Below are 25,637 nucleotides of genomic sequence, written 5' to 3'. Positions count from 1 at the left end.
CATAAAAAAATTTGACAGAATCAGAAATAGAAGTGCTGGCAAAGCTACAAGAAACTCATAAGAGTAGCAAGGACAGGAGGAAGAAGCAGATTTTTTTTCCCCTCGGATTAATACACAACTGGGGATCTGTGAGATCTCAGTTACTGAATGGGAGAACAAATATTTACATTTCAGACTGGATTTAGTAAGATATGTGTTCTTGGAGGTGGTTTTCAATGAAAAATGCTTTTTCTGCCAAACATTTCCAATTTCTGTATCTTTACCACTGGGAAACAGTCAGCTTTACTTTTCACAGCTGCTTTCTGAAAAGTTCTGGATAGTTTCACTTTTGTAGGCTTAAAGAGCATTAAAGTTGATATTTCAGACAGACTCCTGTATTGCTGCTCCAAGGTGGGGAGTCTTAATACCTTAATGTCTCCAACCTGTAGCAAGTTGGCCAACAGGAGGACGGAAGCTGAAAATTGAGGAGGTGAAGATCAGACATGCTGAACCTCTGGCAGCTTGTTCTTGTCTGTGATATCTCCTGTTATTTAGACAGAAATTCCAGATAAGTGGCATCAAGCCACAAAATCGTGGTTTACTTCCCCTGAATCAGAATTTGTCAGGAGTTGTGCCTTACCTGAAATACTACTGCTACCCCAACGTAGAAGACCTCTTTCTCTTGAATGTGAAACTATTTCAGTGCAGAACTTCCCTTTCCCTCAGGTCAGTATGGGTTATAGAATCACAGAATCAACCAGGTTGGAAAAGACTTCTGAGATCATCTAGTCCAACCTATGACCGAACACCACCTTGCCAAGTAGACCATGGCACTGAGTGCCACATCCAGTCTTTCCTTAAACACCTCCAGGGACGGTGACTCCACCACCTCCCTGGACAGTCCATTCCAATGCCCAATCAGTCTTTCTGTGCAGAACTTCTTCCTAATGTCCAACCTAAACCTTCCCTGGTGCAGCTTAAGATGGTGTCCTCTTATCCTATCGCTGGTTGCTTGGGAGAAGAGACTGAAGCCCATCTGGCTACAACCTCCTTTCAGGTAGTTTTAGGGAGTGATAAGGTCTCCCTTAGGCCTCCTCCGGGCCAAACAATGCCAGCTCCCTTAGCCAATCCTCATAGAACTTGTACTCCAGACCCTTCACCAGCCTCCTTGCCCTTTTCTGGATGTGCTCCAGCACCTCAAAATCCTTTCTAAATGGAGAGGCCCAGAACTGGACACAGTACTCGAGGTGTGGCCCCACCAGTGCTGAGTACAAGGGAAGAATCACTTCCCTGCTCCTGCTGGCCACACCGTTCCTGATACAGGCCAGGATGCCATTGGCCTTCTTGGCCACCTGGGCACACTGCTGGCTCATGTTCAGCTTCCTGTCAATCCAAACTCCCAGGTCCCTTTCTGCCTGGCTGCTCTCCAGCCACTCTGTCCCCAGCCTCTAGTGCTGCAGGGAGTTGTTGTGGTCGAAGTGCAGGATCTGGCACTTGGCCTTGTTGAACCTCATACCACTGGATTCAGCCCATCTATCCAGGACCCTTGGCAGAGCCCTCCTGCCTTCCAGCAGATTGACACTCCCCCACCAACTTGGTATCATTTCCAAATTTACTAAGGGTGGACTTGAATGCCCTCATCTGGATCATCAGTAAAGATGTTAAACAGGACTGGGCCCAGCACTGATCCCTGGGGGACACCACTGGTGACCGGCCGCCAGCTGGATGCAGCCCCGTTCACCAGCACTCTCTGGGCCCGGCCCTCCAGCCAGTTCTTAACCCAGCAAAGAGTGCCCCTGTCCAAGCTATGGGCTTCAGCTTTTTCAGGAGTATTCTGTGGGAGATGGTGTCAAACGCTTTGCTGAAGTCAAGGTAGACACATCCACAGCCTTCCACTCGGGCTATGAGGATGGGGGGAAGGGCAAAGTGCACAGTTTGTGTGTTCCCACTGATTGCATGCACACAATCATAAACACTCACAATATGTAATATCCTTCCAATGTGGTCGTTTGTTCCTTACCACTAATCCTTTACTTGGTCCTGAGAGAAAAATGAATGTATTTTATCTTTAAAATAGGATGAGATAAAGAAGTGCTGTAGTAGCATTTCAGTTTCCTAACTTGCATGACTGAGAAAGAAAGTGCTTAGCTTGAAGAGTGGCTGGTGGAAGAGATAACTTGCAGTACTTTATTCTGAAGTGACTTTAAATGTGTCTGCTGTTAGCTGCATGACCCAGCTGGAAAGACTCATTCCAGAGCAATACTAGTGGGGCCCAATCTGTCCATAATATTAAGATTTTTTTGCCAGTGGAATATATCCATCATTATAAACCTTCAGAAGATAAAAAAAGCTCAGAGTAGGAGTGGTATATTTGTCTTTGTGAGGCTGACACAGACAATCTGTTCATTTTTACACCAGGGCATGACTTTATGTCACCGTGTGCTTTTTGAATATATTTTAAATTTCTGATGGAAAGCAAATATTTTGTAACAATTCGGTAGTATGGTCTAGACACCATAGGTTTCTTTCATATGAAGAATCCAAGCAACTTCAGCCTAAAAATACATAACTGGTGAATGCCTGTGCCTCTGTTAGAGACTTGCTCCTCTGCAGGTGGAGCATCCACCTCCAACTCCAGGTGCAAGCAATACCAAGTTCTGGGAAAATGTGCCAGGAATACTTGAATCTAGAGAAAAACTCCATCTTGTGTTTAATCCCTCGAGTCATGTTGCTTTATTTCTATTATCCAACCTTAATTTTCTCTCAGGTGTTTTGTGGGAAAAGCAAGCAAGCAATCTACAGGTAGTGCTTTCTTAGTTTGCTTTTGAGGTGTTAAGAGGCTTGTGAAATACTGTAATGCACCATTGTGTGTGCGAGGAGAAATATATTTTCTTATCATAAATCATTTTATTAGATTTGTTGACTGAGCACTAAACATAAAGCCTTTGCCCTTCCTCCGTTACCTCTCCCCCTTTCAGATTTACAGCATCAAGCCTGCAAAATGTGGGCTTTTGCTTTCTGAGCTTGGCTCAGGGGAACTCAGGACACTGAAGGTAAAATTTCAGGTAGGTAACAGACAGTCTGGCCTCAACCTATAGATGCTTATTGGCAGACATACTCTGTCAATAGCAACAGTATCTGCTTCTATGCAAAAGCACAATATTAAGACACTAATTTGTTGCTTTTTAACTGTGGTTGAAGTTCATCAAAGATGGAGACAAAAGTACTGTATAACTCACACTTGGCTCTACACACCCTATAGGTTTCACTTACCCTCACTGTGCAACATTTTGCTGAAATCTTGTGTAATTGCTTTACTATTACTTCCTTTATCCATCTGATCTGAAGAAACTGGTATATTCCTTCCTTCTGAAATTACCTGATTCTGAGTAATCCTTTGGGGGATGCGAATGGTGGAAGAATAAGAAATAAGAGAGGAGTTTAAGTTCACAGTGTTGAAAGACTGCAGGAGATGAGTGCACATTGCTGGACAAGTGCATCGTCTGGGAGCCTTTTGCTGGGCTTTTCTGACTTTGGCTCCATTTTTTTCCTGTGCTGAGTATTACTGTCCTCCTTACAGTCACCTACAAAGTGTATAAAGATATCAGAGTACTTAGCATGGAAGAAGAATGTTCATTGGGGGTGTTTTCTCATGCTTGCTGCTTTGTAACCCTTTTAGGACACTGAGGAATGTTGTGAGTTAGCCTCAAAAAGTATCTTGAGAAGAAATCTTATGTCCCCCATGGACTGACTATATTTAGAAGCTGCTGGACAGGATCAAAGTAATTTTTTTTTTCTTCTTATACACTTTTTCTTGTATAGCTGATAAAGGTCAATTTATTTCTCAAAGTGTTAGTGTGTACACTCCTGATGGGTGATGACTACAGTAGAGTTGAGCCAGTCCTGTTCAGGAGCTCGCTAAGGAAACAAACAGTTTCTTCATCTCAAGAAAGTAGGCAGGAAACTAGTTATAATTATGAGCCTCCTGGTATTAGCAGACCATTTTCAGGAAATACTACTGCCGTGTATTATGCCATACACTTCAATTTTTTTTTGTTTCCTGCAGCTTGTTAAATATACAACAGTTCTCCTTTTCCTCCCCCAGCAATGTGCCAGTGTTGGAAGTTATATTTAGTTCTTGTCAAGTTACAGTAGGCTTTTTATAAGCACACAGTAGCGAAGAATAGGCCAGCAACACAGTGAAGACAAATATTTGTAGCCTATCATAAACGTTTTTTGTAATCTAAATGTTTAGAAACAGGGATGTAGAAGGATGCTGTACTTTACAAAACATGGAAAAGATAAGGAGCAGGCTCCTAAGCGTGCTGACATGTTGGAGAAGTCTTTTTGGCTGCAGCAGGAGTAAACAAAAAGACTTCTTCCTTTTGTTCAGAAAATATTTGCTGACTGAAAATGATTTAGAAAGGTAAATGTTTAACATTTCATTAAAAGAGAAAAGTGCCCAGCCAGTTCAATGGCCATATGGAGGAGTGCAGTTGGGAAGAACCAACACTACTACCCCCAGTGAAATAAAACCCAATATTATTCCAGTGGATCTTGATGGATTCGTTAGCACCCTGAAAACAGCGATAACTTTCAGATTGCCTTTAATAATCACTGAAGTAGAAAAGCTTGCAGTGTGGGCTGAAAGACTAGAAGTGATTTGCACAGTCTCTTGCTGAAAATGGCCTTCTTCTAAAACACCCCTACATATGCCTGGTACATTTTTGGCCTCTGTCTGTTCATTTTTAAGTTGTCTTTTTTTTTTTTGAGAAATGTCTGCTTCAATTTTCATCTTATTTTATGCTATTCTCAGCTCTTTCCTTGCTTATCCTTTCATGTCCTCACTGTCATGGAAGATAGTCCTGCAGCTTGGGAGCCACCAGAATAATTAAGGTGGAGATAATCAAGGTTTTGTTGTGAGACACCACAAGCAAATTCTCTGCTGCAATCTGTGAAATTCAGGGGCTAGGCATTAGATACCCTAAGCGTTCTTGCTTTAATCTGTTTCCTAAGGACCTTCTCTTGGGGCCCCTGAAATGTTCCTATGTTTCATTTAATCGCTCAATTTTATTTTTTTTTTAAACTCTGTTTTCAGTAATTACCAAAACCTGATGATGAATTGTCACACCAAGTAGAATTTGGTCTGTGAGTCGCTAGGCAGAAATGTAATTCACTGTATGTAACATGTAGGGAAGGGTGAATGGGTGTAGATGCTCTCAAAGTTGATTTCATTCAAACACAGAATTACTGACAGTTGTTCAAAGTCTGTGATATAGTCAGAGCATCAAAGCAGCACTCTATTATTGGAGATACAGGCTCATATCTGTTTGGATCATTACCTGATTCTTAAAAAACATTTGAGTTTGGAAAGTATGTCTTTCTGATATGCATTATTACCCTAGAAATTACCCTAAAATTGCCCTTGATTTTAACTCTAGTTAACTTTGACTTGGCTTGCAGACCAGGAAAAATGTGATGATGATGAGATGGAACGACTTTACAAGTCATTAGAGCAAGCAAGCCTGTCTCCCATTGGTGATCGTCGTCTGTCAACGAAGAAGGAACTGAGGAAGTCATTTATCAAACGCAGCAAAAACCCTTCCATTAATGAGAAACTCCACAAAATTCGAATGCTGAACAGCACATTAAAGGTGAGTTTGCAGAGCTGGCCAAGGAAAAGCCTAAGAGAAAGAAACAGTTTGGCTGAAAAAAGAAGCAGCATAGATTTCAGCCAAACTCTAATTACATATTTACTGAAAGCCCCAGAGAATTTGAGTTTTGATTTTTTTTTCTGCTTCTTTTTGATTACTGATCTGTATTTTGTTGTTCAATTTGAACTGGAAGCAGAGGAAATAGTTCAGTGGGGACTCATCTTGCAGAATTTCCAGCCTATTTGGAAAATTTAATAAAGAAAGCTCCTCTTAGCTAGCTGGAAAACTTGCAAACTCAGCTGAATGTACTAAACAGGGGAGCCTTAAAAAAGGAAAAGCAGACAAAGTATGTTGATGATAAAGACATGAAAATGACCCTGAGCCAAAAAAAGTTTTCCTTATGTGATTATTAGAGAATGTACAGGATGTGCCAAAGCTATTGTAAAGACCTCCTGTAACTAAAATATTTTTAATAACAAAAGCATCCTGCTTTTAAGTTGGAAATATATCTCAAACTGAAGGGGTGTAGGGGTTCAGGAGAACATTCCATGAAAGGGCTAGTAAATCTGTCTGGAATATGGGGATTTATGACGCTGTTTACTCACCAGCATCAAGTGTCATGGGATTTCAAAGCCTGCTTCTGAATGGTACTGAGGGAAACAAAAATCTTAACTATAGCAGTTTATATTGTAAGAAGAGGAAAGAATGAATGCAAACCTGAGGCTTTACTTGTTCCTTTTGTATGCATTAGAAGCAGGAATAGAGTATCATGTTTCACATGCGTGTATTTGACTTCAAGCATTGTAAGCTGAGAAATGCATGTAAAATGGTTGGTCTTGATGATCTTAGAGGTCTTTTCCAACCTTAACAGTCCTATGATTCTTCTAAAAATTTATCCTAGCAGTAGAATCATTGATTTGATTAGTAGTTGCAGTGGGAGGCTTGGCTTTGGCACCTCAGCTCATGCTGAAATTCCCAAAAGACACAATTGAAAAGGCAACTGGGAATTAAGCGTTCTCCCTGGCTCCATATGAGACCTGGTGAAGTCTCTCCTCAGTATCAGAGAGTCTTCAGAGATATGGCAGTGACTATAGCAGTATTCATTTGCATCAGCAATGAAGTGAGCTCATCACATAACAGAAAGTTAAAAAATATACCTATTTTATATGATAGGAAGCTAAATACAGAAACATTCTGCAAAAGTTTTCCTGATGGGAGCCTCACTAATAAATCTAAGAATGAGTTGGTAAAAAATGGAGTTGTATTTTGTATGACAATCACTTTAATCAGTATGGAGTTAAATGGAAGTCTTACTGCCAGACATGAGCAAGGAGTAAAACTGTGCATTGATTTAGCATGGGAGTATGTATAAGTTGTGATTAACAGTGCTTATAAACTGAGTCTTGTCCAACACTTGTATTTAATATGGAAAAATCATTTTTGGAGTGGCCATAATGCATAAAATGTGGGGGGGGAGTTATTTGTTTTTTTGTTGTGGTGGTGTGTTTTTTTTTTTTTTTTTTTTTTTTTTTTTCCTTTCTTCAAACTAAGAAACTGGAGTATTGACAAGATAAATGTAGCATAGACATGACCAGAGTTCTGTACACAGTAGTATGTAAGTTAGCTTGTCTGAAAGGCAAATGCCTGCTGTGGGAAAGTGGCATAATCTTTACATCAGTGGAATGTGCTCTTAAAGTCAATTTTCTTAACATATAGTAGAGACATAAGATAATTGGAAATGATCTACTGGAAATTTAAAATCAGGATTATTTTTGCTTCTGTTCCATATGTACTTTGCTTAAATTAAAACCCTATTAGTTTGAGAAGTGATTTATGCAAATTTCAGTGCAATTTTAACTTTTGACCTCTGACTCCACATCTTTAACAACAGATTAATGTTTCTGCCACAGTATATCATTAACAAAACATGCTTTGGATACTTTGATAAAAAGGGAAGCTATGTACAAATGCATCACAGTCATAGTGAATGTGGGAAATAGATTTAGTGTTACAGGAAAAATTCCATGGCGTGACTTTTTGCCACCAAGTTTGTCCAGTGGAAATACTCTTCTCTCCCTTCTCCTTCCTTATCTCTGCTCTTTTTCTCTTAGGCTAACTGCCCATATCTCTGCATCAATGCCAGAAATCTTCCTACAAGGGCTGGCACTGAATGATTGAACTAGCTTTTGTATCTAAAGAGCCGCTAAGCCATCACAGAGATTAGAACAGTTGACAGTTCATTACAGCAATAGTGCAATATGGATGTATAAACAACTGATTTCTACTACCAGGAAGTGAAATCAATGTGTGGGAGTATTTTCAAGTTGTTTTCAAGGCAGCCAGCAGCAAAGAGTGTCCTCAGATGTGATGAACTGGGGGCAGCAGAAGATGGTTAGAACTATTCCATTGCTTTCACACACAGACTGGAGGGATGGAGCCAGGAAAAAGCAGTTAAGGTTTGTTATTGCAGCATGGTGCCTCCATGAAGAAATTGTAGGTGCTAACTAGGGTTTTTCTATCCTGCGGGCTTGTGTATCCTGTGGGCTTCTCTGTCCTGCATGGATAGGCCAAAAGAGCTGGAAGAGCAAAGTGGTTTGTATAATGTCACAGCATGTGAGGACACCACTGAACATTGATATGTGAAAAGGGTGTGCAATGAAGATATAGCCAGGCTATTTACAGGGGTGCCCAGCCGCAGGACCAGAAGTGATGGGTTCAAACTGAAGCACAGGAGGTTTCCTCTGGATATCAAGAAACCCTTTTTTCTGTGAGGGGAACCAAGCATTGGCACAGGCAGTTCAAAGAGGCTGTTGAGTCTCCATCATTGGAGGTATTCAAAAGTCATCTGGACATGGTCCTAGGCAGCCTGCTGTAGGTGGTGCTGCTTGAGGAAGGGGGTTAGATCAAATGACTTCCAGAGGTTCATTCCAAGCTCAACCATTTTGTAATTCTGTGACAAACAGTGTCTCAGTGACCCTATATCAGTGACTGCTTCTGTCTTGCAAGAGAACCAGGGTGCCTGCAATTTATGGTCTGAGCTGCACTTACCTAAAAGTAGACACCAGATTTATTAGTGGTGGTAGACTTATTAGCTTATGGTAGATGGCAGCCACACATGCTCTAGCCACTCTACTGCCAGTGCACAAATCATATCCAAAATTATGCTCAGTAGAGTTCCCAGAGAAGAGACATTTATAATGTGGTTATGGAATAAGTATTTTTTGAGAAAGTGAGAACTGGTTTGAATCACAGGAATAAATGCTGTTGTGTCTAGTTTTAGTGAGTACTAACTTGTGAGACACCATAACAATGTGTAATTTTCACATGAATCTTCTCTGATGAAGTTTTAAGAATCCTATTAAAAAATCTTGATGAAATCATAACTTACTTTCAATTGGGATGAATTTTTTCCAGTAGACTTAACTTTGATGACCTATGCTTCAAAAATGAGAACAAGCTTCCAGGAGGATGGATAATTTGCCATCTCTTTGTGACATGGTTCTCTAATGTTCCCAGAGTGTTTTTGTTATGGACAATGAGCTTGACAGTTTCTGTGGGAAATAACCACTTGTTCTCTTCCTAGTGTAAGGAACATGACTTGGCCACAATTAACCAGTTGCTGGAGGACCCAAAGTTGACAGCACTGAAGTACAGAGAGTGGAGGAGCACAAACATCATGTTGGTCCAAGATATTTATCAGCAACAGGAGGTCCTGAATGTGTCCACAGAGAATGGTGAGGAGCAAGAGATGACTCCACAGCCAATCACTGAAAGTGCTATATGATCAAAGGTTCATGGCAAAATTTTTCTCCATGGATCTTCATGTACAGGCACTTTAAGCTGCTGTATCTTAAGGTTTGTTTTTTTGCAAGTGTTCTTCAGAAGGAAAACAACCTCTTCTCCAAACTTTTGACTGCTCTTGCAAAACTCATTTCATGTCAGAAGGGCAAATGCCCCAAGTTAAAAATGCATGCCTGAATCTGGGCTGCATATCTAAGAAAACTATTTAAGGAAGCAGTGAAGAAATGTTTTTAGTCTTTGGAGAAGAAAATTATTCCAGCTTCTGGAAGTCACAGAACTGTGTAATATGTCCTGTATAAATGTGAGATCCTTGGGATTGCTTTAACAATGTGACTTAGCTTTAAGTGAAGCTAAACCAATACCAACAGGATGTAGTCTACCTTTTTACCCTCTAAGTTGACCTGATATATGCATTCTCATATCTTCATTCGTTCACTTTCATCATTCTACCAGTTTAAACTGAGACAAATAGAATAGTAGGTATGCATGAGTTTATACTACAGACAGCCACCAGGCACCCAGTTTGGGCCCTGCCTGATGTTCTGTAAATTTCAAATTTATTTATAGTCCAGACCAAGGGACTGTCTTTCTACATGAAGAAAAGATCTCTTAATTTTTGCTAACATGTAATTTACTCTTCAGTGAGACAAGTTTCAACTTCTCTTATGGACTTGGCAGAATTCCTTGGAAGATTATTTTCCTCTTTTTTATTTTTGAAATTGGAAATATATAAGGTACAGGTTCATCCTAGAGTCTTACTTGGGAAGGTGATCAAGTTCATAAGGCAGAAGCTAAATAACTAAACTCCTAATGTGGACCTAATGTATAAAACAAAACTGCAAATATTTTTGTAAATATATGTAATTTTATGGCTTGTGTGAATGTGACTATGTACTGTATATATGTTTTATTTATATATTTATATATGCTTAATTTCCTAATATAAATAGGCACACATGGACCAAACCCACCCACATGCAAGTGCTTATAGGTTGACTTCAAATGCCTCTCTTTTTTGTTCCATTATAAATCGCAGTAATGGCTCTACAACTGAGACTACCCTGAGACATCTGATTTAACTTTTTCTTTTGTTTTTCTAACTTTGAGTTTTAGATGAAGAAAATATGTGCAACTTAGGGCCAGAAAAGAAGTTTTCTGAAAGTTTCAGGATTTCCCTTTAGGGAAACAAAAATTAGAGGTTTTGCTGCGGGATCACAATTTTTTGGCTTCATTGTCCTCAGTATAAGATTTAGGTTTTTTGTCTTCCCATCTTTTGCACGTGTACAAGTATGAGGAATTTTGCAGAGTACTGAATTTTGAAAAGCTAGAATTAGCCCATGTAGTGGGTTTCTGTGGCTGACTTTTGGTAGTGGTGTGGGGGGTGGCTACAGGTGTGGTTTCTGTTGAAGCTGCCAGAAGCTCGCCCTGTCCAGTGGAGCCAATGCCAGTCAGCTCCAAAACAGGCTTCCTGCTGCTGACCAAGGCCAAGCCAATCAGGAGTAATAGTAACATCTCTGTGATAACATGTTTAAGAACAGAAAGGTATTGCGCAGAAAGAATTCCAGCCAGGGAAGAGTGGAGTGAGAACATGGAAGATACAAGACAGACACGAAGGTCAGTGCAGAAGAAGGGGGAGGAGGTGCTCCAGGCACCGGAGCTGAGGGTCCTGTGGCCTGTGGTGAAGATCTTAGTGGAGCAGCTGTGGGCCTGCAGCCCATGAAGGACCATCAGGGTGCAGAGACCCCCCTGCAGCCCATGGAGAAGCCCATGCTGGAGCAGGTGGATGCAGGAAGGAGGCTGTGATCCTGTGGGAGGTGCAAGACGGAGCAGGGTCCTGCCAGAGACCTGCATCCCATGGAGAAAGGAGCCCACACTGGAGCAGGTTATTCTCAAGGAGGACTTGTGGCCCCTGTGGGGAACCCACACCAGTACAGCTCATTGGTGAAGGACTGCACCCCATGGAGGAGTGACCCGTGGGACAGCAGTGTTGTGAAGAACTGTTGCCAGAGGGATGGACTTACACCAAAGAGGTCCATCAAGGACTATCTCCCATGGGAGGGACCCCACAGGAGCAGGGGAAGGACCCCTCTCTCTCTGAGCTGTGGCAGAAACAACAACTGACCGTAACCTCCATTCCTTGTCCCCCTACACTGGTGAGGGGGAGGAGGGAGAACATGGAAGGAAGGAGGGGTGGGGGTAAGGTGTTTTTAAGATTATTTTACTTCTCACTCTTTTGCTCTGATCCTGTTAGTAATAAAATTAAGTAATATCTCCACTTTGAGTCTGTTTTACCTGTGAAGGTGATCAGTGACTGACCTCTCCCAATTGTTATCTCAGCTCATGAATCCTTAGCTGGTTTTTTTAGCTCTCCTCTGTCCAGTTGTAGAGGGAGATTGATAGATCGGCTTTAGTGGGTACCTGGCATTTGGCCAGGGTCTACCCGCTACAGCCCACCATTCTCAAATGCCAGTACCGAAACTGTGATAATCTTCTGTTGGTTATTTTATAAAGATATTCTTTGTCATTAGTTTCGAACACAATTTATCTTTTTAAGCAAAGTACACTATAGAGATGCAGCCGTAGTCACCTATCTTTATATGTTTTATCATAACTTGATGGAGAAAACAAAGATTAATAGGAGCCCCTGGTGGTCTAGTGGTAAGGGCGCGGCGCTGTCACCGCCGAGGCCCGGGTTCGATTCCCGGTCAGGGCCACTCCCCAGGCAGATGGAGCTTGTTAGCCGTGTAAGGTAATCCATCTACGTCCTAAGGACCTCGCTGCCACCGTCCAAGCTCGCTTGGCCCCGGCAGATGAACCTTAGGATTAAAGGGTGGGCTCAGTTCCGCGCACACTGTGTCTCACCTAAAAAATCCAATGCGCAGGCTGGAAGGTGTAAAGACCTTCCCCGGATCTTCGCTCACGAAGACTGGCCTTATTATTTTTTTTTTTTTATTTTAATAGTGCTAATAAGAACACGTGAAATCTTTTCCATCTGTGTAGTGATTAGTTCAACTGTTGATATTGCATTTTTAAAACTCATCAGCTTTTCTATTAAAATAGAGACATGGAATTATGACTCAGTGCACAAAAAAATGGCAGCTAAGGTTATGCTGAGTGTGAGAACTGAGGACCAGACTGCAAGCTGTAAGAAAGAGGAAATTGAGGGAAGGTTGTAGGCTGCTTTGATATTGGCTTTAGAGAAAGAGGACCAGGGAAATGGATTAAATGCAGAAGGAGGCCAGTGCTTGGTATGGCATCCCTGCCTCACATGTAAAGGGGTTTTGGAGTTTGAGGGTAAGGACTGATATTGTGTCAGGACATAATAATTGGGGTTGGTCTGCTAGTGGGGAACAAATGTTAGCTGAGACCTGGAAGTAGGTGACAACGACTAAAATGGGAAGAAGATACAAAACCTTGGATGGTTAAAAAACTATTGTTTTCAGGAAATCATCATATGAGTGGTGATTTCCTCAGGTCACTAATTCTAACTAGAAGTTGACAGACATTAAGCAAGCTTAATGCCTGGTGCAATTTGGATTAGAGTAATTGCATCTTAAATACAGAGCCCATTTTGAAGTTGGGTTCTTTTTGGTTGATTTTTGTTTGTCTGTTTGTTTAAATCTTTCACCATTCACACTGATGTGATGTCAATTAGCTGCTGAGAGCAGATTGAAAGTTAGAAGTGTCGGGATTAATCTGCTTGGTCCATCTCATTGGTAACTACCTGGTGCTGAGTAATTGATAAATATTGGAGGTCAAATTACATGTACATTTTCTATAATGGGTGCGAGTTTCTCGTGAAACAAAGCATGTAAACACCATTTTTCTTCAAAGCACCTTCACTTAGGTCTTGAAAATAAGCACATGCTTAAGTGGCTTGTTGAGCTGGGCCAGACAAGCCTTGTAGTTCTGAGCACTATGTGGCCTGTACTTTTCTCTTTTTTGCAAATAATCCTAATTTTGGAGAAAGCCCTTGTATTGAGAGAAAAGGCTGATTTGGGACAGTAGAGGATGGAGGAGAAATAAAAATGTGATATTTGACTTAAAACTCTGTAGAAAATCAGCATTTAAAATTATTTATTTCTAAATTGGAAAACTATGGGCATGCTGTGTCTATTGTGTCAACCTGTAAGCTTACATGTCTATTCCAGATTTAATATGAAAACTTGATTTTTTTTAACTCTTCAAGTAGCAAAGGAGTCCATGTAAGCATACTTCTTTGTGAGGAACTCCTTGTTTTGTGGTTGGGATTTGGGCTTTTGGCTTTTTTCTGCTGTTTTGCTTGTTCAATCATACAAAAGTAACCAATTGTAATGAGAGCCTGGGCTTACTTCATTTATATGAGACATGTCTTTCTGTTAACAGGAAGCCAAAGTGGTTTTCTTACAGTAGTAAAGCCAAAGTGGAATTTCCTGTTTTGTGTGGGGCATTTCAAAGCAACAGACATTTTAAGATGTCAGTGAGCATTTCCTTGACATTTGAACATTTATGCCATTTTGTTTTGCTTCAAGCTACAATATTCTTGCATTTTTTAAAAGCTTGCGTCATTATGAACTGAAACAAAAATTGAGGTGAAAAAAGGAAAAGTAGAATAGAAAAGCTCTGAGCTAAGATCAGGCTGAAATTCTTGTCTCTGCATAAGGGTAATACGAGCTAAGCTTGCCAAAAGCTGAGCATTTCAACACTGACAAAAGATGATAAGGTGTTGAAGAGAGTATTACATTCCTTCAAATTTGCCATGGGAGAAGTCACAACACCTGTCTGCTCTGGAAAAACGAATAGTTTTCTAATTTATTTCCTTCTGGTAAAAATCCAAAGGGAGTGGTTTATAAGCTGGTAGTAAGTCAAAAATGACATATGCGTGTAATTCATTGATAGTTCAGCAACCTGATGTATGACAGCATGATTGATTTTAGATGACTCAGCCTTTAACAAAGAAAATCCATTTCTTTTGGAAAGCATTGTAGCTACCGTGTCTGAGACTTATGCACCCCATCTGGTCAATTTTGAGGATGTAGGTGTACAGCATTTCTATAGGGAAAAAGCTTGTGTCATCATACCATAACTTAGTAACCACTCCCCGTGTCCTAGATGCCTTAGGACCTACCCAAATTATTCTGACAGTTGAAGCTTCTTATGACAGTTTTACCTTCTCCCACGCAAAAATAAAAAAGGATATGAAAACACATCTCTTACTCTTATGTGAAGAGAAACTAGCACTAGTCTAGCAAAGATTCAGGTAAGTTACCTTATTTATGAGTGTTTAGCAAAATTACTCACCTGGTGAAATGCCATATGTGCATACTAATAGCAGTGCTCTTGTGCAAAGCTTTATGAGAACTGGCTAAAAGGAAGTATGGGTGTGCCTATTCCATTACCTTCTGTGTAGAAAGGAAAAGCCATGCATAGAGGAATATTTGCAAGGTTATCTGTTAGGCAGGGGCAGTGCCTGCAGCACCATGAAGGTATATGAAATCTCAGTTTGGTATTTTATCTGCTGGTTTTTTTTCTTCACTGGTTTAAAACTCACAGCACAGTGTTGGCACTCAGCGCTGCCTTTTTACTGCTTGTTGCCCACATGTGTGAATTGATTTTCGTGGAATGACACACACATCTTGCAGAATGAGAGCCTTATGTTTGCACTTGTCAATTAAACACTGAAATGAGAGAATATTTTCCTCAGCCTTTTTTTTTTTTTCTTTTCACTGCAGATTTTTCAGTTTACTGCTATATAATAAAATAAGGTTTTGATGGTTCTTTAAAAAAACAATATTACTATTAAATTGTATAATCTGGAACCAGGAAGAGTCAGTCAATGTTTTGACTGAGGAATGCCTTCCACTAGTTGCCAATGCAATTTTTGAAACTGCTATTAACTTAGTTAACTCTCTTTAATTGGTTGTTGTAGCCACCCTTTAGGAAAGTTGGTCTCCTCTGACAGGCATGAGATGTTCCTGGATTTTTTTAGCTTACAGAGAATTTAGCTCAATTAAAAGAGGATTGGGACTTCCCAAGGGTTTCAGTTTAGCTGGATAGCCCAGCCAGGAAGCAGTACTGTGAAGATGTGTTTCCTAGGAAATGAGCTTGTCCTAAGAGCTCAGCTGCTCTTTCTTTGTTTGAAGGAAGAATGTCCCTGTCCTCTCTGTTCCCCCAGTCTTCTACATGCTCAAACTGCTTGCCTAGGGCTAATCTGCTCCTCATTTGGCACCTCTGTCAGCTCAGCTGAGTCAGGCAGCAGGGAACAGACACAGCAAGCTGGATACTCATCTACAGTGATGATGAATAAAATTGCCTTATGGAAAGGTTCAGTGCCTGACAGAGTCCTCAACAAGGGAGGCAGCTGGATTGTGTAGGCAGAAGCAGAAGGAAGAAGAGCTACATAAGCGGGAGGGAAGAGGGTGACTTTTTCCTTTTTCTTTGTCTCAGCTTCCCACTAAGTTTTACCTTTGCTTTCACCAAGCAGTGATTTCCCTTTTTTCCCCCTGCAACACAGAGAATTGTGAAGACAACCTGAGACAGGAGTTTTCATGTGATCTCAGCCTGTTGCTATTGCTTTCTGTGCCTAATGCATGGCCAAACACTTTGTTTCTGGAACTGAAAGCCAAACTCTGTACAAACTCCCCAATTATATGTTTCCGTAGGATCCTTCCTGGCACACTTACTGTGGGAATGCTGACAGGAGAGAGGCAGTAGTTGGGGCTGGGGCATCAAATGTCCCTCCATTAATGCACCTCATGACACGGCACCTCACTGTCTTGGGCTGCCTCTTGTTTTGCTCTTGCTTTTAATTTACACTCTCTTGTGGTGGTACAACACGTAGGTGGTTCCAAAGTTTTATAAGAATAGAAATGAGCTGTTCATCATGATTTGGACATTTGACTTTTGTCTGCTTAAAAAAACTACTGAGCTTCACTGGGCTTCCTGACATTCCCTTATGAGCTTGGGGTCAGCATGTTCACTGGCAACACAGAGGGCAAAGGCATGAGTCCTGGCATCTGACCCTATCTCATCACTGCATATTTTGGAACGGCTCAGTCATCATTCTTCTTATATTACTGTGTCTTGTTTCTTAATGCTGGAAGAAAGTACCCACTCTCTGTGAGAAAGTTTCTGTACTATCTTCCTGTGTTCAAGGAATATCCTAGTTGTCAGTAGGGGATATTTAAAATCAGTCTGACAGAAGCCTTGGCAGTACATGGAACACTGTGTGTGGTGACAAACTGCTCTGTTATTTTTGATGGTGAAACATGTATCTTTCCTCTTCAACTTGGCAGAGTGGTGGCTGTCTTGGGCAGACAAACAAGTTCGTGTACTGCCGATGGGAAAACACAGCTTCTGCAAATGTCTCCGTGTGTTTCTGATGAGAAAGGTGATCTCTCAGCACAGCCTGCTGGTTGCTGACGAGATGGCAAGCAAGGGTGAAAATCACAGGTTTCTATGTAAGAGGGGAAGTCGGGCCATAGCCCAGGCAGGATAGTGCAGAACATCAGCTGACACCTGGAAATAGCTTAATGACACAAAACAAGAGGATCTCACAGAGAGAAAAAAGATGATGCAAAACTGCCTCAGTTCCCAAGTTCAATTTGTTTCATAGACACCACCTGGCAAGGGAAGCAGAGCATCCAGATGTAGTAAAACATGTCTTGGTGTCAAGAAACGATGAGAAGGTAACATGAGAGAAACCACAGTAGGTTCAGTTCCCAAAGACATGTTTGTATGTAGTAGGCAGCTGCAATAGGTTTGCACTCTGGGCCTAAACTTTGGAGCATGGCCTGAACCATGATGCCACTTTTGGCAATGTTCACAGTTCAGTTTCTCCTGCCTTTTGTCTTCCAATGATTTTGCTTGTTTGAACGAGATTACACCCTACTGTATAGGTTAACGCCTTCCCTGATGTACTACCTACCCCCTGGATAGAAAACATTGGTAAAGGCTGTTTATGATTCAAGGGAAGCTGCAGGGACACTGCACAGCTACCTAGCAAGACACAGCTATCTCTGAGATGTTGTGCCATCTGCAGCCTCTCAAAGTCCCACAGTAAAATGACTGATTGGGTTAAGGGCAGGACGTAGGGCTTTCTTTGATCAAGGATCTTTGCACCCATTTCTTACTCCTGCTTTCTCTGTCAAAATTTATGGTAAGGATCAGCACATGAACTATACACAAACCTGTATTCAGTTTTTAATGTTGCATCATATCAATTCCTCTGCACCAAATTCACCTTTTGCATTAGCTGAGGAAACAGAATATACTTTTTCTTTGGTGATTCGGTGAAAGTTTTGGAGTAATTCGTAGTTGCAGTGTCAGGTTAAATTCCTAAGTGCTACATCAGTGAGGAATAGGAAAGTAGTATGGCTAAAGATGAAAGAGAGACATTAATTGTTTATTGCTCCAGTTAATCACTTCTAATCCAGCAGTCTTTTCTGGACTACACATACATGTGCTTATACCCACAGATTCACAGACTAAGGTGCTGATATTGGTTGCAACAAAATATCTCGAGCTTAAAAAATGTGTGCTAAAGCCTGTAAATTATTGAACACTCACAATATTTTTTTCCTCATAACACTTCTTATATAACAGTTTATTTCACTGTTATTTTCATCATAAACTGAGAGGAAAAAAGTGATGCTCCTCTTAACTCTCTTATTGACATTTCTGTGAAAAGCCCAGTAGCAGCCATCAAATACATTATTAGAAACTATGCACTTACAAGGAACAGTAATTTCTAGAAAAGAATAGGACAGGAAAGAAGATTGCTGCTGTGTTGGAGAAGAAGCAGCAGTAGTTCCACTAAACTTACACCAGACAGAAGGTAAAACAGCAACTACAAAGCAGAGGCAGTATGTTAAAGGCAAAGGGGTGGGTGAGTGGGAAGGGGAAACCTTAGTAAAACAACCTGTGGAGATATCCACCCACATGATATTTAAAACGTGCCCTGAGTTTTACTCCAGTATAGGTAATCCTGATCTTACTGAGTTTACTTATACTTTTCGTTTTCTTCTTCTAACTCACTTCTAAACTGTGTTTTATTATTGAGGTGTGTTTGTTTAGGGTCTATAAGAAATTTTTTTAAGTTTTGCCAGGGTTACTTAAAATCCACTCCTGCTAGTGACCTGTATTATTACTTTTAAACCAAAACACCACATGGGCTTCTTCAGATGGTGTTTTGCTCGTCCCTTACAGGTAAGTTCACCAATCCAGAGATCTGAAAGCCAAAACCAAATGATAAAGCTTTCTGTTCAGACTTTCTACAAGAAAGCATTCTGCTAGTCTTTTACAAAGTCTATGTGATCCCAATGAATGATGCTTTGTTTTAAGAAAAGGGGAAGGTATCCTTGATTCAATAAGTTGAAATCCCATTATACCTTCACTATACTTCTGTCTAAAACATGTCTCTACTACATATATTTTCACAAGGGAGCTACCTGAATTGGACATTGCTTTACTTCCTACTGACTGCAATTCCTTTTCTGTTTCAAGACTCCCTGCTATTAGAGGGACTAAAACTTTTAGCTAGTGAAGGGTCTGGAGCACAGGTCTTATGAGGAGAAAAGGAGGCTCAGGGGAGACCTTATTGCTCTCTACAACTACTTGAAAGGAGGCTATAACCATGTGGGATTTGGTCTCCTCTCCCAGGTAACAAGTGATGGGATGAGAGGAAATGGCCTCAAGTTGTGCCAGGAGAGGTTTAGATTGGATATGAGGAAAAATTTCTTCATGGGAAGGGTTGTCAAGCATTGGAACCTCAGTGTTTGAGTCCCGATCCCTGGAGGTATTTAAAAGATGTATAGATATGGGTGCTTAGGGACATGGTTTCATGATGGACTTGGCAGTGCTGGGTTAGTGGCTGGATTCAAAATCTTAATGGTCTTTTCCAACCTAAATGATTCTAGGATACTGTGATTCTACTTCAGCTCAATCAACAGACAGAAATACAGATGGTGTGACTGTACACAAGTAATTCTGCTGCTACTTCTCCTACTTTCATACAATTAACATGGGGTTTCTCTGACACCTTTAATCCATGATTTTCTTAGGAGAGAAGAAAAGCTTTCTTACAATTATCCTATATTCAAAATCCAAATTGCAAAGATAATGATGGTAATATAAAAGGTGACGTAAATGCTCTATAAAATGCTTAAAAAAATTAGCCTTCTGTTGCTCTATAATGAACTACATTAAGCCAGAGACCATCAGCACAAAGGAAGGTTATAGTTAATAGCAACACTGATGGCAGGCCTTCTGTTCAGAGTTTATCTGGTGATGATACTCATCTTCTCCATTACCAAGGATTAATGTCAAAGTATGAAATTCCAATCCATCATAAGCTGATGCCTCAATATGGTCTGATCTTCTCTTGAAAAAAACAATCTCATGAACATTGTATAATCACTTTTGTGTTAGTCAGTGTTATGATGCTACCATTCTCTCTTTTTATCTAATTGCACTATGAAACATGGAGGAAATCTTGATTTGTAAATCTTTCAGAGCAAGAAATTATCAGACTCCTGCCTTCATTATCAGACCCCCTGTCACATTTGGATCCACCAGGCTGTCTTTATCCCTCTGACTCAATGCATTGGGAAGAAAGAGTTCTGATGCTGCATACTGACAACATTACAACAGAAAAACAAAAGAGGTACTTACAGAAAGAGGCTCTGACAGTAAACTGATATGCAAAAACACCAAACTGATGCATCATTGACATGTGAATGGTGTATGTCTTGAGCCTGCCTGTTCCCTTTTCCTTTGTCTTCTGTTCTCTAGAACATCAGATACAAGAAAATATTCCAAGGAATTAATTAAAAAAAGTAATTAAATTTGAACAGCCTGTATCATCTCTGTATTATTCAGTAAACCATGCAAACATTTAATATTAGAGGTTGAATGTACATTAACAGACTTGTTAAGCAGTGAGAGAGAATTTGGATTATCCTGAACTCAGTTGCACCTTATTCACAAATATATTGCTTCTTCGAAAAACTCAAAAGAAAACACCACTTGTTAGAAATAAGGTGGGGGGGAGAGGTGGGGAAAAGGAGGGAAAGAATAAAGGATATGATCCTGTGTCTGGTAAAAAATCAGCCAAAAATATCTGAAAGTACAAGCACTAGTGCCTTGTGCCTTCTCTTTATTTGCTAAAATGTATACATGGAAGCACTAATCAGTAGAAGATTTTCAAAAGATCAAGAGAAACAGCAGCTTATCAAATAAGAAATTGGATACCAGTAGAAGGTAAAGTGCTGATCTTACCACCTAGTTTGGAGATTTCAGTAGTGGTGATTCCTAGATAATATATTTTCTGATCAGTTAACAGTCCTGCAACAAAAGTTATCACTTTGATCCTATATGATAAAGAAAATGTTTGATACAAAGCAAAAACTGAAAGAAGGCCTTTCAGTTTGTTTGTAGGAAAAGGCTTTCAAGAGAATGTGATCTTAAAAAACCTAGTTTTGAGAAAATTAAGTAACTCAGAAGTAAGTCACTGGAAAAAATTACTGAATAGTCACTGGAAAAATCACAGCTAATCTTTTTTTGCTTAAATTTGGCAAAAGGCTGACCCTTTATAGAAACCTTTTTTGGTAAAAATAAAACAAACAACAACAAAACCACCAAAGGACAGGGACACCAAGGGACTGGGTCTGCAGGCAACCCATGCTGGGGCAAGAACCCCCCTGAGGCCACCAAAGTAGTATTTTCACCATTGCGGATGGCACGTAGCTGATCTACAGAGTTTTTCCTGATTACCTGAATTCTTATTAAAACTTTGTGTTAATTAGTGCCATTGGTGCCCTATTTTTCGGTTAATTTGGAGATGTGGAAGGGCCTGATGTAGATTTTTACAGTAACCTCCCATTATTCAAAAGGAGAGTCATATGCCTGTAGCATAGGTAAGCCTACTCATGCTGCCTTGTCTTGAATAACAGTAAAGCCAAAAAGACAAGGAGTTCAGCTGTTGAGCTCACCTCTTCCTTTTTTTAGCTGAGTGAACTGGCACAAGCCACCTCAAAGCCAGCTCAGCTGTGTATTTCTTCTGCTAAGGTATCTGCAATTGCACTCAGCTGTATTCTGGTTTCAGGAGAGACAAAGTCACATAAGCAGAATTGGGTTCATGGGGTCTATCTCTGCTGTGGAAAATTTTCAGCTCTGGGATGGAACACCTCTTGTCAGAGGGGACATTTAAGCAGGAAATCTCTGCAACTTTCCTCTTACCTTACACATAGCCTCCTGAAAGTAGGGAGTTGGCTGATATAGTTACCAAGACCAGAGAAGGGCCTTGAATGTCATCTATCTGGACTTCTGTAAGGCCTTTGAAATGGTTCCCCACACTGTCTTTCTCTCTATGTTGGGCAGATATGGATTTGATGAGTGGACTGCTCAGTAGATGAGAAATTGGTTGGACAGTCACATCCAAAGAGTAGTGGTCTAAGGCTCAATGTCCAGATGACTTCAGTGACAAATGGTGTCCTTCATTGGTTCGTACTGGAATCTGTGCTATTTAAAATTTTTATCACCCACATGGAGAGTGGGATCAAGTCCACCCGCAGCAAGCTCACGGAGGACACTGAGCTGAGTGGCCTATTGACAACCTGAAGGATGGGATGCCATCCAGAAAGACCTGGACGAGTTTGAGAAGTGGGATCCTAGGAATTTCATGAAGTTCCACAAGGCCAAGTGCAATATCCTGCACGTGGGTTGGGGCAACCCATCAGACTGGGGGATAAATGGATTGAGAGCAACCCTGCTGAAAAAGACTTGAGGTGCTGGTGGATGAAAAGCTGGACATAAGCCAACTGGGCTCATCAAAAGTAGTGTGGCCAGAGGTCAAGGGAAATGATTCTGCCCCTCTGTTTTGCTCTTGTGAGACCCCACCTGGAGTATTGCATCCAGATCTGGGGTCCTCAGAATAGAAAAGATATTAATCTGTTGGAGAGAGTCCAGAGGAAGCCATGGCAATGATCAGAATGCTGATGCACCACTCCTAAGAAGACAGGTTGAGAGAGCTGGAGTTGTTCAGCCTGGAAGAGAGACAGCTTGAGGTAGACTTTATAGCAGCTGTCCAGTAATTGAAGAGGGCCTCTAAGGAAGACAGGACAATCTTTTTAGCAAGGCCTGCTGTGATAAGACAAGGGATAATAGTTTTAAACTAAGAGATGGTAGACTGGTTTTAGTTTGGACAGGATATAAGGAAATAACTTTTTACAATGAGTGTGGTAAACACTGGAACTGCAATAAAAGTTTAGAGTAGTATTCATGGTCTTTGAAGAAGCATTCAGTCTCTCTCTACTTAGGGATAACTCATGTAATTAAGGGCTGATGAGCCTGCAGTAGTGCTGGGTCTAGAAAGAAACACCAAATTATATTTAAGGCTTTTACAGGCAAAAGTGTCTATTAGGGTACAGGTAGAATAAATCTAGGGTAGGCAGAGATAAGAAGCAAAGGTCATCACATGGCCTAACTCTAGTCCAAATGTTGTCACCTAATCTGAGAATGCCACCCCAACCCCAAAACAAAATTAGAAGAAAAGTGGCAGCCTTTTTTAAAAAAAAGAGACTGAGGAAAGGGGATCTACTGACAGGTAATTGTGATTTTTCAGTAAGCCAGGTAGGTGGGAGAGCAGAATGGATAGACAGGTGGCAAATATGACAAAATGAAGAACTGACTAAGAATTTCAGAGGTCACTTGAGGAGCTGGTGAAAATATGGAAAAAAGTGAACCAGCTGAGATACAGTGTGTACCAGTTGTGAAAAATCTCTTGGATGCTGTACCTCACCAAAGGCTTTTAAAGAAACTAATATATAATGATATAAAGGAAAACAAATCCTTTATTAATTAATAACTGAATGAAAGGTAAGAAACAAACAGTAGGAATAAATAATAAGTGGAAGGGAAGTTTCCAGTGATTTTCCAGAAAGTTGCTGTTCACATGTTAAGAGGGGCATGCAGTGAAATAAAAATGCTTATAAAAACAGATAGTTATTTAACATAGTAAAAACTAGGCCATATATGACAAAGAACTCATGGGTGACTGAGCAATCAAGGGACGGATGGCATACCAAGTTGATACATATACAAAAAAATGTGTGCATGTGGAGAAAAAAAATCCCAACAACATATGTACCACATGGGTAATAAATGAGATGTTACTGATCAGGCAAAAGATCTTAAGAGTCATTGTGGGTAAATCCCTTAAAACATGCATGCTCAAGAGTGTTCAAAATGACAATGAGCATGCTAAGAGATAAAAAACTGAGGAGTTATACAATAAAATCTGTAAAAGCATGACCATTATGAAGAAGAGAAGAAAAATAGTCAGGATTATTTTTTACTGAATAGTCCTAATAGAGTATCCTTCTCTTGGATGGATGGCCTTACAGGGCTAAGCGAGCTCCATCTGCCCGGAAGCACCATCTCCTCAGACGGTAAGATTGATGCAGAAATAGACAACAGGTTAGCAAAGGCATACAGAGCTGCTAAACTCCATAAAAGAGTGTGGCAAAACAAACACCTGAAGAAAAGTACAAAGATCAGCGTTTACAGAGCTGTTGTACTGTCTACTCTTTTATATGGATCTGAATCATGGGTCATTTACTGGCACCACTTGCGTCTCTTAGAACGCTTCCATCAGCGCTGCCTCCATACAATCCTAAACATCCACTGGACTGACTGTGTGACCAACACGTCTGTCCTTGAACAGGCAGCAGTCACGAGCATTGAGGCCATGCTGCTGAGAACACAGCTGTGCTGGGCAGGGCATGTCTCCAGGATGCAGGACTACCGCCTCCCTAAGATCGGGCTCTATGGGGAACTTGCCACTGGCTGCTGCAAGAGAGGAGCCCCGAAGAGGAGATACAAGGACTGCCTGAAACAATCCCTCAGCCTTGGCCATACTGATCACCACCATTGGTCTACCCTGGCCTCTGATCGGGAGGCCTGGGACAGACACACCATCTATAACGCTGCTGCTGCTTTTGAGAACACACACAGGATCACTCTCGAGGAGAAAAGACAACGCAGAAAGAATCGCGTCTCGTCGATATCACCTGGGGAGTCTTTCTGCTGTGCCTTCTGCAACTGGACTTGTCTCATCTCGCATTGGCCTTTTTAGCCATCAGCGTGCTTGTAGCAAGCGTGGGTAGAGCCCCTCTCAAATCTTCATTTGTGAAGCCTAGCCATGAGTCCTATTAATATCGTCTTGCTCAAATGTCATACTGAATGACCATTATTTACTTTCCCTCTTTGCCATCCTCACACCCCCCAAAATATAAGAAATAGTTTTGCTCAACTAAAATATCTGGCAGAATATTCAAAAGAAACAAAACAGGAATATTTCAGCACAACTATGGGACTCCTTGCTAGAGCATATTTTAGGTAACAACTTCTATCAGTTTATAGGTTCAGGAATTCTTTCACTCACTCCATAAAGAAAAATTCACCAAAGTCTTTTTCAAATTATGAGTACTTCTGGAACAAGAGAGAAAATGTGCCTGATTACATTGTCAGGACTCTGAAACCCACTGGGACAAAACAGCTTGCCTTTAAGCTAGTAAATTCTTTTTGCCTCCAAAATTGTCTGGGAGCATACAGGTCAGCAGGGAGCCAGGCAATAATGCCAGGCTGTACCCTGTTGCTGGGATTAGAAGTACAGGCAAGCTTGTCCCAGTGGCTGGGAACGTGCCCAGGCTGTTTAATTTAGTAGGGAAGAGCCTGGGAAGCCTCCATCTGCCAGAAGCTGAAAAGGGAAAGTTTTCCTCTGCTCACCCTTTCTCTTAACAGAGACAGGTTCCTGTGCTGGCCTTCTCCTGGAGCTGAGCATCTGCAGTGAGTTCTCAGCACAGGAGAGAGAAACCCAAATACCACCTAGAATATTTAAAAAATATTTTTTAAATACTGAACTATTGGGATTTCCCCTTTTGTGAATGAAAACTATAACATATTCTTTAAGGCAGTTGGGTAATTAACCTGAGAACCTCTGAGGTAGTTGTGTTCATATTGGTTGATCATATGTCATTTTTTAAAGCTAAACTACTGATATATAGCATAACATATTAATCAGCATATACTTGAATACAGTATGTTGCAAATATACAAGAAACACACACACTTTTATTAAAGCTTTACAATGCAGACATAGAAGTTATGTAATAATATCTTACTTACTGCAAAACATTACCAATGAAAAGCCTTCTGGGAAAAAAA

General features: G+C 40.8%; 1 protein-coding gene and 1 non-coding gene across 8 annotated transcripts in view; both read left to right on the top strand.

Moving 5' to 3' along the window:
* The window catches only part of IPCEF1 (interaction protein for cytohesin exchange factors 1), an 82,889-nt gene extending 71,180 nt beyond the window's left edge, over positions 1–11,709 (top strand). For all 7 annotated transcript variants that reach the window (XM_050314745.1, XM_050314744.1, XM_050314742.1 and 4 more), the window contains 2 exons: positions 5,443–5,633; positions 9,217–11,709. In XM_050314745.1, coding sequence (XP_050170702.1) covers positions 5,443–5,633; positions 9,217–9,417 — 392 coding nt within the window. In that variant the 3' untranslated portion in view covers positions 9,418–11,709. The remainder of the gene's footprint in view (positions 1–5,442; positions 5,634–9,216) is intronic.
* Positions 11,710–12,074: 365 nt separating this feature from the next.
* Positions 12,075–12,147, top strand: TRNAD-GUC (transfer RNA aspartic acid (anticodon GUC)). The gene has a single exon. It is a non-coding gene; the product is annotated as a tRNA-Asp (tRNA).
* Positions 12,148–25,637: the final 13,490 nt, after the last annotated feature.

This window comes from Myiozetetes cayanensis, unplaced genomic scaffold (assembly GCF_022539395.1).
Source record: "Myiozetetes cayanensis isolate MyiCay16 unplaced genomic scaffold, myiCay2020 scf2-11, whole genome shotgun sequence".
NCBI classification, from domain to species: domain Eukaryota; kingdom Metazoa; phylum Chordata; class Aves; order Passeriformes; family Tyrannidae; genus Myiozetetes; species Myiozetetes cayanensis.
Note: the sequence above shows the minus strand (reverse complement) of the source record. Positions and strands in the feature narration are given on the sequence as shown.